General features: G+C 40.4%; 1 protein-coding gene across 16 annotated transcripts in view; it reads right to left on the bottom strand.

The window, feature by feature from the left end:
• Window positions 1–15,285, bottom strand: part of KIAA1217 (KIAA1217 ortholog) — a 547,404-nt gene that overhangs the window by 90,560 nt on the left and 441,559 nt on the right. For 15 of the 16 annotated variants that reach the window (XM_075211953.1, XM_075211957.1, XM_075211950.1 and 12 more), the window contains one exon: window positions 10,677–10,770. In XM_075211953.1, coding sequence (XP_075068054.1) covers window positions 10,677–10,770 — 94 coding nt within the window. Of the gene's footprint in view, window positions 1–10,676; window positions 10,771–11,275; window positions 11,528–15,285 lie in introns of those variants that run through there. The other variant, XM_075211960.1, reaches the window with a different exon arrangement.

Here is a 15,285-nt window from a genome sequence, read left to right as displayed (position 1 = left end):
TCTGAGCGCAAACCACTGGGGAGTGCTAAAAATTATTGAGTAGATACTGCTGACAGATATGACTTTTGACAGCCAGAAATATTAATGCACAATTAGGGAGGACACCCCAAAAACACTGAGGAGTGCTAAAAATTATTGAGTAGATACTGCTGACAGATATGACTTTTGACAGCCAGAAATATTAATGCACAATTAGGGAGGACACCCCAAAAACACTGAGGAGTGCTAAAAATTATTGAGTAGATACTGCTGACAGATATGACTTTTGACAGCCAGAAATATTAATGCACAATTAGGGAGGACACCCCAAAAACACTGAGGAGTGCTAAAAATTATTGAGTAGATACTGCTGACAGATATGACTTTTGACAGCCAGAAATATTAATGCACAATTAGGGAGGACACCCCAAAAACACTGAGGAGTGCTAAAAATTATTGAGTAGATACTGCTGACAGATATGACTTTTGACAGCCAGAAATATTAATGCACAATTAGGGAGGACACCCCAAAAACACTGAGGAGTGCTAAAAATTATTGAGTAGATACTGCTGACAGATATGACTTTTGACAGCCAGAAATATTAATGCACAATTAGGGAGGACACCCCAAAAACACTGAGGAGTGCTAAAAATTATTGAGTAGATACTGCTGACAGATATGACTTTTGACAGCCAGAAATATTAATGCACAATTAGGGAGGACACCCCAAAAACACTGAGGAGTGCTAAAAATTATTGAGTAGATACTGCTGACAGATATGACTTTTGACAGCCAGAAATATTAATGCACAATTATGGGGGACACCCCAAAAGCGCTGGGAAGTGCCAAATATGAAGAAAAAATAATAAACCTCTATCCTCCTCTCTGCACTAGCGATTTTGGTTAGAGCAATTGCAAGAACAATATGGTATTCTCTGTCCCTGCTCTAATTAGCCTATGACTACACCCTGCTCTCTCCCTCTGTCAAATGGCGATGGATTGCTGTGGAGGCGTGTATTTATAAAGTTGAAGTATCGCGAGAACCGAGTCCCGAGATCCGACGACGTCACAATGACGTTCGGCCTCGATTTGGATTCGGAATGGGCGGGAGAGTACCGAGCTGCTCAGCTCGGTACTCGGATACCCAAAGTTCGGGTGGGTTCGGTTCTCGGAGAACCGGACCCGCCCATCTCTAATTCTGTATGACTTGTTAGTTAAAGGAGTGAGGGTCTCATGGCTGCAACGTGATAAATATTGCACTGATGTAAGTGAGTTCTCTGTACAGCGCTGGGGAATTAGTGGCGCTATATAAATAGCTGCTGATAATGAGTTACCTATGCCTTTAAGGGTAATTGAAGAGGAGTATACAAATTATATATGCCCAACAGTCCTGTGGGCAATCATAGGGTTACAAAGCGCGGTCCCCACTGGACTGAGGACTTTTAATTCATCACCCACTTCTTACAGTTTAATGTACTTTTTAATATTCTGCCCATTATACGTATATACACCAGAGCATCGGTGTATTATGTGTATATTGTTATTTCATCTTATTAGGTACATTTTGCCCTTGCTATTACCTGCAATATTGTGTGTATTAGAAATATAAAGACTGCTGCCATATTGTGTGAAAATAACAGGACAGCAGAAGTCATTTAGCTTGTGTTAGCCAAGGTAATTACCATTTAACTGTCCATTGTTATGAGGTGTGGAATCATCATCATCATCAACATTTATTTATATAGATCTAGGCATAGATCTAGGTTGTAATCAGAACAATGTCTGAGTGACTGTTAAGATAGCTAGCTGGCAGCCCAAGTTTATTAGCTCGGCCAACTGGTAATCTGAGAGGTAATTAATTAGGTTAGAACTTCTTGATGATGTGCAATGTGTCTCCATAGTACTATACTGGCTGAAATAGCATTGGGATATGTATTAATATGTATCAATATAAATGTAAAATAATCTATTTGGCAGCACGGTGTCTTAATGGCTAGCACTTCTGCCTCACAGCACTGGAGTCATGAGTTCTATTCCCAACCCTGGCCTTATCTGTGTGGAGTTTGTCTGTTCTCCCTGTGTTTGCGTTGGTTTTCTCCCACACTCCAAAAAACATACCTAGTAAGTTAATTGGCTGCTATATAAATGTTTCGCGTAAGTGTGAAGTGCCATTCCCTGATGTAATATTGTAACCCTTTGTTAGGTATATCCAAGTCATTCCATTCTATAATCAAGGCAATAGAGACAGTATATCCAATGGTTAAATAATTTAAGTGTCCACTGATAGACCCCCAATGAAAAGGAGAGAATTTGACCCTACTCCCTGTGTAAACAGCCAGGAATATAAGGCTAGCAGAATGCCGCCAATAGAGGCTATTCTAGCTTGGAGGATCCTGATGTAATGCGGGAGGAAACCCTAACAGGACAGGGTCTGTGTGGGCCAGTATCCCAGGCTGGGGGACACAGGACTGTCTAGATAAACAGTAGTGATGGTAATATTGCAGTAGGATATGATTTTGGAAGATATTGAGATGCTGACTACAATAGGCTGCTAGAGGGTACACCCTATATCTTGTGAATGTCTTATGGTGTTGTGCCGTGGTAATAAAGCCTTATTTTGGATATACCCGAGTTAGTTGAATGCCATGGAGGGTAACCGCTGCCCCTGCTAAGGGTGGTTTCCTCACACATAGCAAAACAGCAGAAGAAGTTTTGCCTAGCAATTGGGAGGGGGGGGGGGGTGTATATCCATCAGTTGTATCCATGAGAAGAGAAGCTATCAATCCAGTAGGAACTATTGACAGCTATCTTGGGTATCAATAATGATGAGAGTGGGAGAGAGCTGCCTACAGGATATATTACCAAAAATATTTGGGAAGCAGTCTATGGAAGCGAGAGATGTTTTGATATTTTATCGAGCTTTCCCATTACAGTTTACAGTTGTAGAATAGAGATAATCTGACAAAATGACTGCAACTCCTGAGACCATGTTTATCAGTGAACTCACATGCCTTGCAATCACATTGCATGATAGAGTCGTGTCATTTACAGTAAGATTTTAGCATATATATATATATATATATATATATATATATATATATATATATATATATATATATATATATATAATATCTTCTCATTTGCCATTTTTATTTTTTATAGACTGCTGATTCAAAGACACTTTGGGAGCCGCTATGTTAGGTGCCTACTCAGATCGCTGGCAGAGTTTGGGCTGGCACTGGAGAAGGCAACGTAATTTTAGAAGATGAGGGAAACAGGACGAAGTGACTTTTCCCTTGTAAGAAGCTGGAGAAGCTCTAAATTGTGTTTCTACCTTCAGACATCATTAAACTATTGGTTGGCCATCATTTAACATTTATAAACTATATTGTTTATCTTTATGGCATCCTTCCATGTTTTTCTACTAAAGACTTCATATCATCTACACCGATAGGGTAACAATTCTGGATCTTTGGAAGGAAGGCGCTGTACAGATAGAGAGTATTTCTTGCTTAGTGTGGGCCAGGTTTATAAATCCAACTGACATTTTGACTGTTGCACATGATAATATTCCAGGGGCAGTTATAAAGGCTGGGCTGTGTGTACACTTACGGATGTTCCAGCAGAGAAGTAAATGCATTTGCACTCTAAAAACGTTTGCACTTTTGTAAACAAGTTTTAATAAATGTTTAGTTTTATTGCTATTGGATAGGACACATGTTATTTGTGCTCCGTTTTGGATACAATTGTATCCACAGAGCAGTTTTTTGTCATATCCAAGGGTAATAGCAGTGAGTACTCTCACTAGGTTATATAACAAGCTGCCAGAGAGTAAAAACAGTGTAAGTGGTGACAGAGGACATGTACAAACCAGTAAATTCATTGTCAGCTGTCAGCTGAAACACTTCATACTTATTGGTTATACTAAAATTAATGAAATGGTCAACGTAGAAGTTGGGGAATTCGGTTAACTGTCAGAATGAATTAATTTCCTGTGCAAACATGCGTGATATACTGGAAATCTGTATACGATGATCCAGCTCCCAAAACACTCCAGACTTGTGATTTATCTCATGATTTAGTGCTAGACCTCCAGGGGCAATTGTTAGTCACGCAATCTCACAAGAATAATCTTGTCACTGGGATCGTTCATTTTGTAAGTCATTGTTTCGTTTAGGGCTCTGCTATACAGGTGATTTGTGGATAACCTGCCACAATTTACCCGCCCCGCATAAACATGATTAAACTGCTGCATAAAGTTTAATGGGATGAGCAATAAGTTGCTTATTCAGGAAATCTTGGGTATTCTAGGCCAGAAATACTTATGGAAATAGAAAACACCGGATTTTTATTTCCTGTGGGCAAATAATTTTGTGTGATTATTACGCTCATAAAGTCTCAATGAGTTTTCCTAAATAACTGAGATCTAAAAGCAGGGACTGGAAATCACCCATGTAGCCTGCCGTCTTATTGCTCATAATGAGAGGGCTTTTAGGCTGCGGGGGGGGGGGGGGGGGGGGGCAAGACTCAACTCGGCAGCCTGCTAGGAACATTTTAAAGGAACAAAAATGTAGGTGGTCCAGCCCAAGGTAGCCCACTATGGGACCGGCCCAGGCCATATGCCCCCGATGCCCAGCCCAGCCTGCTGCTCATAGCACACACACTAGGGGCCTGATTCATTAAGGAACTTAAATTAAGACGTTTCTTATTTCAGTCTCCTGGACAAAACCATGTTACAATGCAAGGGGTGCAAATTAGTTTTCTGTTTTGCACATAAGTTAAATACTGTCTGTTTTTTCATGTAACACACAAATACTTGATAGATTTGTACACTGAAATTTAAAGTTGATATTTGTGTGCTACATGAAAAAACAGACAGTATTTAACTTATGTGCAAAACAGAATACTAATTTCAATTTGCACCCCTTGCATTGTAACATGGTTTTGTCCAGGAGACTTAAATAAGAAACGTCTTAATTTAAGTTCTTTAATGAATCAGACCCCATGTGTTTATATATATATATATATATATATATATATCACACTGTATGCCTTTGCTCTACACACCTGTTTCACGCAGTGTAAAAAAAACATGTTTATTTTAAGGGATCACGTCTTAAAAACGATTACAAATCATATCAGAAAAATGTAAGATCAGACTAAAAATAGATGGTGGCTGAAAACCAGACAAGACTGTGACAGCTTCAACTGGCTGCTCCTTATGCTCATAAATATATTCTTTGGGACTTTTTTTTAGCATTTGTGGATCCATTTCAGGTTAGGTCATGTAATGAAGCAATATAAAGCTCAATTGTAAAGCACTTCAGAATTTGCTATCGTTATATAAATGTTGATGATGATAAAGCACCTGGAGGTAAATTTATCAAGATGCTGGTTTGAAAAAGTGGAGATGTTGCCTATAGCAACCAGTCAGATTCTAGCTGTTATTTTGTAGAATGTACTAAATACATGCTAACTAGAATCTGATTGGTTGCTATAGGCAACATCTCCACTTTTTCAAACCTGTAGCTTGATAAAATTTACCCCTGAAATGTTTTAACATTCAACAAAGATCATTTGCAGGACCCAAGCAGTTTTGGGGAACTTACCCCTCCATTAACAGTCACATTACCAAGGCTGTTACCTGGGATAAGTCCGTATCAATACAAAGTGCGTTGATATCTGTCTATATAAACCTGCTTCTTGTATACCAAACACATAAAATATCTTCCTCTTTTATTCCAGCAGCTGCCCTTGTTTGCATACTCGTTGTCGCTTACTAATAAAGCAGAATTTGCTGTATTGTTGTTATTGTTTGTATATAAAGGCGTTGGCACATTCTACGTGAACTCACAAATGGAAAATGAAAAAATACAAAGAGCACACACGTCTCATGGCTTGTGGTCAGGGGGTGGAGAGTACAACAAGGCTGATAATGTAGCCTTAGCGGGTAGTGACCGAATTCTTAAAATATTAAACGTATTAACAGAGCACCTTAAGGGAAGAGGAGGGAAGTTAGCTGTACAGTAGATATATATATATATATATAGAGCTTTGCTGTATATAATCATGGAAGTGGAACTAAACCAGTAAACAGTATTTTGCTATGTTTTACAGAAAGGTAAATTGTACTGTTAAATTTTCTTGAATGTTTTAACAGCTTTTAATACTATTAAAGTTATATAGAAGATGCTCAATGGAACTAGTATGTTTCTATAAAAGTCTGACTTGGATCAATAGAAGAAGATACCCGTTAGCAGTGATGTTTACAAAGGCTGCAGACTCTACATCCTTTTACATTTGTCTTCCTGTCAGCTTCAATCAACTGCACTATATTCTTTGGGTGATTTTGGTTGTCGCCAGTTACATCCATACCCCCCAGCCTTCTTTTCCCAGTGCCTTCCCTACAGGTTCTGGCTTTGTGAATACGTATCATAGTTTCATGCACAGAAGCCACCTGCAGGCAAGACGCAAGCACACGGGAGATTTCCCATTGGAGCTTAGTGATGGGCTGCACAGGAACCAATTAAAAGTGAGTGTTTTCATGTGTAACATTGTGCTTGAAATTCCCAGCAGTGAACTTACTGATAGGAAAGATTAATCATTTAGTATGGGGCACTCTATCCGTAGCATGGGGCACTCTATCCGTAGCATGGGGCACTCTATCCGTAGCATGGGGCACTCTATCCGTAGCATGGGGCACTAGCAGACATCAGACTTATAATTCAGGAACTGGATACGTCTTGTGAATCAACATGATATGTATTGGCTGATGGCCATCCAGTTTTGAATGTATACTGGATCAAACTGCAGTGGAATCATTAAAGTATATGACTAAAATGCATATGCATAGACCAAAGGTTGCATTATTGATTAATAGTGGCAAATGTATGAAGCACTAGCAGTTGTTTTTTTGGAGACTATAGAACCCCTTTAAGGCAGGATAATGAACATATCATTCCTGGGTAGGGTGAAAAATATCACCCTACCCACTGCTACAGTCACCGGAACCCCAGGGGCTGCTCCTTGAAGCCGTTTACCCAGAGCTCAGACATTCTCTAACCTCTGTCCGAAAGCCGGAGCTTTGGGACATTGCGGAGGTGTGTGCTGGTGGGGGTAGCAGTGTGTGCTGGAGGGGGTAGCAGTGTGTAATAAGGGGGACAAGGTGTGCTGAGGGGGGGGGGGGGGCGGGACAGTGTGTGCTGAGGGGGGGGGGACAGTGTGTAATAAGGGGGGCAGTATGTAATAAGGGGGGCAGTGGGTGCTAAAGGAGGGGCAGTGTGTGATAAAGGGCACAGTGTATTGAGTGGGGCAGTGTGATAATAGGTACAGTGATCTAATGACTGGGAGGAAGAGCAAGTGTAAGGTATGTGGGGGGAGTTAAGGTGGATGATGAATTGTTTGGGGGTGGGGTAGGTGATGAAATAACTTGAACAGTGGGTGATGAAGTTGCCAGGGGAGGCATGAAGGTCGCTAGTGGTTGAGGAAATGTCTGCTGGTGAGGGGTGGGGGGGTCCATGATCTCTGTACTGTGTGGTGCTCATGAGGCTGTTCTCTTTAATCATTGAGGGTTTGTAATGTTTGCACATTTTCAAAAGAGAACCCCAACTTTACAAAATACAGCTAAACGACAACACAGCTGCAAGAACAAGCAAGAAAGAACAGCAAGAACAGGTAAGAGAATCTGTCTAGATTTGTTTGCTGGAGAATACTCCTGAATTTTCCTCTAATGATTTGAGGGGGAGGGGGGGCGCTACAGATACATTAGCCTAGGGCGGCCAGAACCCTTAATCAAGCCCTGATCATTTATGGGTTTTTTTGTTCAAGTGAACTGGTCTCTGAAACTACTGTGAGACTAGACAGACCTGGTACACTGGCATACTGGCATGGTGTCAAGGAAGTTGGAAGCTGTGCAGTGAAATTTAATGTTTTAAGAACCTCTGTTGTGTTTCATCTTTCATATAAGAACTGGCTATCACGCTTCTCTCAAGCATTAATCATCCTTTTCTCAATCACCCAAGAGCATTAAATATGAAATGTATCTAATGTAGACATGTATTTCATACTACTGTGCTACCAACAAAGACAGAAGCTTCGTACAAAGGGTCTCAGGCGAGCATCATGACCCACCAGCCCAGGCTGTCAGTTAGGGCAGCCTAGCACACTGATTAGGGGTAAGCACCAGCCATTCACCAATCAAAAGCTTTGGGAGGTCTTAACATGCTAAATATTTTATGAATAGTGCTGGCCAAACAACAGAGTGCTAAGAGCAGCTACTGTCATAGCCAGTAGATAAATCCCAGCACTTTGATTGGTGGATAATGCTGGCCATTCACCAAGCAACATCTGGAGATGACCATTCTCCAATCAATGTGTAGAGACCTCCTGACACTAATTGGCGATTGGCCAAAGCTATCCAGCAATCAGAGAGCTCGGAGCTGTGTACTGGGTAGAACAGCTTCCTGCAGCTGACCTTTCCCTCCAGTGTGCTGAGAGACCACGAGGGACCACAGGAGTGGTCAGCAATCTATTTGGGGCTGTACATGCATTGTCACCAGACATTTGCTCAATGCCCATTTCTCTTGTTGTTACACTCTTCCTGAAAATTATGGGTCATTTACTTGTATCTGATCCCTGGGCAAAATGTTCCAGCCCTTCCCTGGACAAGAAGTTCCGTGTTATGTCATTGCTTTTCTATGGAAGATACCCTCCCCCCAGCTCCTACTAACTGCTAATTCTCCTGCTGATAACAGCTTGTGATTCCAACTCATCCAGGTCTGTTGTGTGTAGACAGCACTGATCTGTAGCATCGAAAGTATTCTAAGGAGTGTTCTAACTGTGACATCATACGGTCTGTGTACATTACCCACAGCATGGAGAGTGTATGAATCAGCAGAGCTGATAACAGCAAATGGACCATTTATCAAGAGGCAGGGAGGGAGGGTGCTGACACATGCGGAACAGGTGGAATGACCTGAGCCTTTATTTGTTTGTGAGCTTTAAAGGGACAGTAGCACTTAATTGTATGTATAAACACTTTAACAATATTTAAATACTGTATAATTCAAATAAGAATCTCTGAGAATTGTTATGTTTTTAGCAGTGGCCATAAACACACGCTGTGTCATTCTCATTAACGCAATCCAATTATGCACGCATATTTAATTTTCCCTTAACTGTGTAATCAATACAGGAAGAATCAACCATCAGTATCACTATGAAGACCAACTTGAAATATTTGAGAACTTTATGTTTCATGTTTTATGTACCCATTCACACTACCAATTCATCCCTGTTTTACGTGAGAGGGGCTCAAGATAATAGAATCTAATGGAAAATACATCATCGGATCATTACATAATAAAGCCTGCAATGGGACCCGGAAAAAAACGTCACAATGGTGGACTGTGCCCATAGTATATGGATTTCCCCATCACAATTCTTGTTGGTCTCATCGCCGTGGAGAATATATATATATATATTATATATTATATATATATATATATAATATATATATATATATATATATATATATATATATATATATTAGACATACACAGGCAGATTTACCAATCTTCACACTTAATAATTCCTTATTTAGCTCTCGGTTGTACATCTATACAATAAATTGATAATTGAGTTTCACTGACACAAGGCATCTGTATAAACCACTGATACAATGTTACATACACGCAACAATAGGTCTTTCTACCACTTCTGAGCCACAATTGTATCCAGTACATTACATCACAACAATATTTATATTGAACTTCTACTAAGTAAACAACAAGTATACAGGTAATATGTATCACTTGGAATGTTCCATTTATTTAGATTTGTATCCTAGCTGTCATCTTTTCATCCTTTAACGATATGATGTACTGATTTTGAGCATACAGAATACAGGATAAGAGGCATTAACACTTCATAGCTGTCCATACACAGAAACATCAAGAAAACAGGAGAATTGGATCGAGCATACAGAACAAGAAACGTGGATTTCCAGGGGCAAATCTTTAAAATTTTGTACTGGCCACAAAATCTAGGAACCTTTTTTTAAATTCGGATGGTTGTCCCTATCCCTATTTGTAGTAGTATTTACTGAAGACAAAACATAATCCACGGTTACAGTTAACACTTAGCAATTAGTAAAACAACGAAAATAGAGTATGTTTCTATCCCAGCTAAAGCCAATAATTATCACTGTCATCAGCATCACCACCCAGCTATTAAACACGGCTGCATTCAATTCCAGCTAAGACACTGCCCCGTCTCTATCCTAATAAATTACAGCTCCTGCTGAACGGTCCTCCTCTCCTCTGCCGTTCCATTTAACACTAGCTGGTACCCCAGACAGGGTTTAAAGAACAGATTATGGGGCCAAAATGGGGCAGTGCCCTCCAATAGGCTTACACACAGGAACCCTGCAGTGCATAGAGAAATTACCTTCCCCCACACCTATAACTTTATTTCAGACATCTTCAGCTCTGATAAGCCTTTGTAACTTTTCCATATATATCCTTGAATGCGAATAGTCAGTATATAAGGAAAGTTAGTACTGTCTAGTTGTCCTTTAAGAGCGGTGACTTGCAGTACAGGACAGACCTGTGCAAACAACACTAAATATAATCCACTGGCTGGGCTCACAAACAGAGCTAGAGTTAATGAATAAATAATCTGAATCAGAGGCACTCACCCTCACGTCTCCATTGACCGTCCTGGGAGTGTGGTTAAACGCTTGAGCTGGGTCTTTGTTGTAAACTTTGAGGAAGGATCTGTCTTGAATATTCCTGAAAACAAAAAAACAGGAATATCTGTAGCAGATGAAAACAGAAAAATACTTGAGAGGTCCCCTTAAAATTTCAAGTCAAATCATTTTCCAGTTAAATGTGTTTGCAGGAGACCGGGGAAGACAGAGCTGCTGAAACTGAGCTGATCACAGGAAAAATAGGAGTATAAACACTGACATTAGGCAGCTCAGAGAACTTCTAGTCTGTCCAAACAACTCCACACCCTGTGGGATCAGGTGGTGCAGGGCTCAGCAGACTGTAATATGAATAAAAGCAAACCAAGGAAGAGAAGAATAAGCAGAAGCATTTAACCATAAACTCTCCCAGGTTTGGTTAATATTCAATTGCCTCTGTGTCAGTGCTAAGCAAACACAGGAGATATAACACATACCCTCTTATCTGAGCATTACACACCAGTGGACAACACAATCCCCCCTTTGTTGAGCACACTCCTTACATTGCTATGAATTGATATAAATAAGAGCAGCAGTGACAGACAACTTACACTGAGATTCCTCTGCGATCTTTAGCTCTTTCTTGCATTACAGCTTACAGACATTCTGCAGCTTGACTGCAGTCTTAATGTCAGCTTCTGCAAAGCAACTGGACGGATTTTTTCCAGTGTAAAATTTAATCAGCTCCAAGAAAGAACAAAGAAATAAAAAAAAGTCTAGGTTCGCTTCAAGCGCCTTCAGGAGAGACATTCCTTCTCAGAAGCGAGCCAGTGAATTAAGACGCTTTCTAAATGAGGACTGAATTCCATTGCTCCAGGTGCAGGAACAGAGTTTTGTGGGCTGAGCTTAACCAGAGAGATTATGTTCAAAGGGAAAAAAACAGAAGAATGTTTTGGGTTGGTCTTATTTTAGTCCTTTTAAAAGCAGTTTATATTATACCTCTTAGTTGTATCACTTGAGCTAATTGATTTTGTAATGAAATAGGACCACATACGTTTTCAAAAACGGTTCTACAATATAGATGCCTTAATATACTGTATTTAATTAGTTAAGATGAAAAAACCTAGGGGTAAGTGTATCAAGCTGCGAGTTTCCGGCAGTTATGAAAAGTGGAGATGTTGCCTATAGTAACTAATCAGACTCTAGTTATCATTTATTAAGTACATTCTACAAAATGATATCTAGAATCTGATTGGTTGCTATAGGCAACATCTCCACTTTTCAAATCTGCCAGAAACTCAAAGCTTGATACATTTACCCCCTAGTGTTAAAGCTGCTCTACCACCTATTCAAAATGTTTCTTCAGGCCCCCTGTCAGCCAGAGCTCTATGGGCAGCCATATTCCTCGGGGCTAATCTTACAGCCCCAGGTAGAAATGCAGGATTTGTAGAGGGGTGTTTCCACACCACGCCACCAGTGGGCGTGACCAGCATGCATGGGGATGTGGCTATAATTTTAGAAAGTGCTTGGCTGCTCTCCAACTCTTCCTATCCCCATAATATACATGGGCAATGCTGCGTGCACTACTGTTAGGTGCACACAGCTCTCCCTTTTCAAGCATAGCTGTGTAAAGTGGGAGCAAGGTCCAGCCACCTCAATTATACAGTGCCCCAGGCTTGGAGGGGGGTTTCCAGGCACTAGCAAACTCCCCTCGGTTTACCTATAAGCCCCAGACAAAAAACAGGGAGTGAGGGAGGGAAAAGATGAGCGGGAGCACCAATAATTTGTGTCATGTGGTCCAATTAAACACATTAAATTATAACTGTATAAGTACTTTTTGCAATATTCACACTTGTATCATCATCATTAGCTATAAATAACCTTTCATATCACTGTCAGTACAAAAGTTATCATGAAAAAGTGAAATGAACCTATATAATCATAACAGCCAACAGTGCGAAACCTTTAGTGAATTGGTGACAATGAGGGTGGATGGGGACTACATGTGAGGACTACAGGTGAGGACTACAGGTGAGCACTACAGGTGACCACTACAGGTATGGCCTGTTGAAGTGTCTTGAAAACTTAAGGTTCTAAATTTGCATATAAGTCAATGTCTTACACTAGGTTTGGGGATTGTATCTATCATATCTCCAACTACAGTTAAAACACGGTCGGTGTTCCACAGGTCCCATAATAGGAGCATAAAGGAGAAACATGTGTATATATAGGTCAGATGTGATATAATTAATAAGATAGGAGCATATTGGCTGTATCTGGTTGTGGCTTTCACTGAAAAACCAAGGAGACCAGACTAGTCGAAAAGTATTGTCTATATAATGACGGTAGTATATAATTTCCTCCAGGGCTGCTTTATGCCACATATAGTTTTTAAGGGGTATGTTTGGGGCTGGGGGCTTCTTCTAATTTCTGTCTGCTTGGTGATGCAGTTTGCCTAGAAAGGATCTGAAGGGCATAACATAATTGGAGGACCAATACATTATATTTTTGATAGGTGGTTCCAGCAGCATTGAGAAGTGTAAGCAACTTGTTCTTCTTCTTAATGTTTATTTATATAGCACCAACATATTATGCAGCTCTGTACAGTGAGAATATTTATCATTCACATCAGTGCCTGCCCCTTTGGTGCGTACCAACAGCAAAGGCCCAAACAGCATCAAGCTGCCGTATATACTGGGTCACACTCACCACTTTCTGGGATAAAGTGCCCAGTGCCCAGGACCTGTTTGGGAGTTCAGAGGTCTGTGTACTGCACCCCTAATGATGGTGTAGGTGAAAGCTATAGGAGTTATACCTGTAGAGTCAGTCTTAGTCAAGTGATAGTTAGGACAGCATTGGAGAGCAGGCACAGTAACTCACGGTTCTGTGTGAATTGTCTGCAGAGATTACTGTAACCTCCTTCTCTCTGGCCTACACAATCCTGCGTTTCCCCTCTTCCCGCCCCTCTATCTCTGCTGTTCCTCACCCTCACCTACAAGGCTCTCACCCAATCCTCTCCCCCTTCGCTCTGGCATCGACCGCTGCCTTTTTCATTTAGAGTCCACATTTTCTTTTAAATGAGTTCATGAGTGCAGTGCATTAAATTGAAAAGAGGCACCTTAATCATTTTACTATCTGCAGACCATATGTAAAACTAAAGTATTCATGCAAGTCTTATTGCAATTACTTTTCATACAATTGAGTCATATAGCATTTAACAAGGGAAAGTAAAGGAAAATTACGCTCTGTGCATCATCATTACGCACTAGAAATATATAATTGGAATTTACATTTTTCCACTAATCTATGGGGCATATTCAATCAGCTTGGCGGTCCGTGATTACGCGCCGCAACGGCCGTTGAAAATAATACGCGGTACCGCAATAAAGCAGATATTACTTTGAGTAAAGCACAACGCCCGCGTTATCGCGGACCGCCGAGCTAATTGAATATGCCCCTATATGTCTAGTTTATCTGTAGCCTAGAAGTAGGTATTAGAGTCACTTCTAAACAGAAGTCAAAATCAAGGCCTTTTGCATAGCAGACTGTCAGATAGGGGTAGCATCAGCAAGTTTGGGGTTGTTGGACAGATCAAGGGGTGAATGAATGAAGCTCCGATTTCTGCAAGTCGCTGGAAATCGGCAACTTTGCAGCGGAAATTTAAAGCGGCGATGGCTTGTAAAGGCAAGTTTGCCTTCATACATTTACCCCCAAGAGTCAATTCTGTCCCGGTTTTTTTTTCCATAAAGAAATGCTGGACATAAGTTATGGAATATGGCTTGATAAGTAAATAAAAACTCTAGAGCATGATTAGGCAACGAGTGGCAAGCAGCTGGATGCATGCTGGAATGTGTAGTTCAACACCTAAGAAGTAACATGTTACAAGTCTGCCCTAGAGGTCAGTAAGTAATCTCAGTTTTGTCAAAGTATGAAAACTTATGTACAAACCTGCGAAAATGTTACTAAATGCTCCATGCATTACAAAGTGCAACTTGAACTTTAGCCCTAGATTGCCCCTACGGGAATTAAAGTGAGAATTGAAATAGAACAGAATATTTGGCTTTGCTAGACCTTCAATACAAAAGACAAATTCTTTTCAGCACCAACTAGTGGAAACTTGCCGAGGAGATAAACTGCGCTCATTAAATATTACATGGCACCGAGGTCAGGCATGGAAGAATGAAGAGACTTTTATTAAAACTTCCACCCCCTGGAGCAAAGCTCTGTCTATGTTGATGGGCAGTGTATATTTTATAAGGGTGCAACTCAAACCTACAAACTTCTACTAAATAGAGCTTCAGACATTTCATCGTATTTATTTCCCCCATCATTTTACACTAATTATTTAGTGATAATAACATTTACTGACATCTAGAGATCTAACAGACATTGCTCTGTTCAAACTATCTCGTGACAGGTGCTTCTATTTTGTAAAACACCTTACAAAATAATAACAGCCCCAAAAGAGGTTTTACTTTCAAACAGAAAACTGTTTCTGTGTCTTTGTTTTGTTTTTGTTTTAGGGGGGTTCTTCCTCATTCCTCTCTCTCTCTCTCTCTATATATATTAAAAACATTAAAGCCTTGAGTCATTAAGGAATCTAAAGCAAAATTTTTTTTTG

This window comes from Mixophyes fleayi, chromosome 5, assembly GCF_038048845.1.
Source record: "Mixophyes fleayi isolate aMixFle1 chromosome 5, aMixFle1.hap1, whole genome shotgun sequence".
Classification (NCBI taxonomy): domain Eukaryota; kingdom Metazoa; phylum Chordata; class Amphibia; order Anura; family Limnodynastidae; genus Mixophyes; species Mixophyes fleayi.
This window is presented reverse-complemented; position numbering and strand designations above follow the sequence as displayed.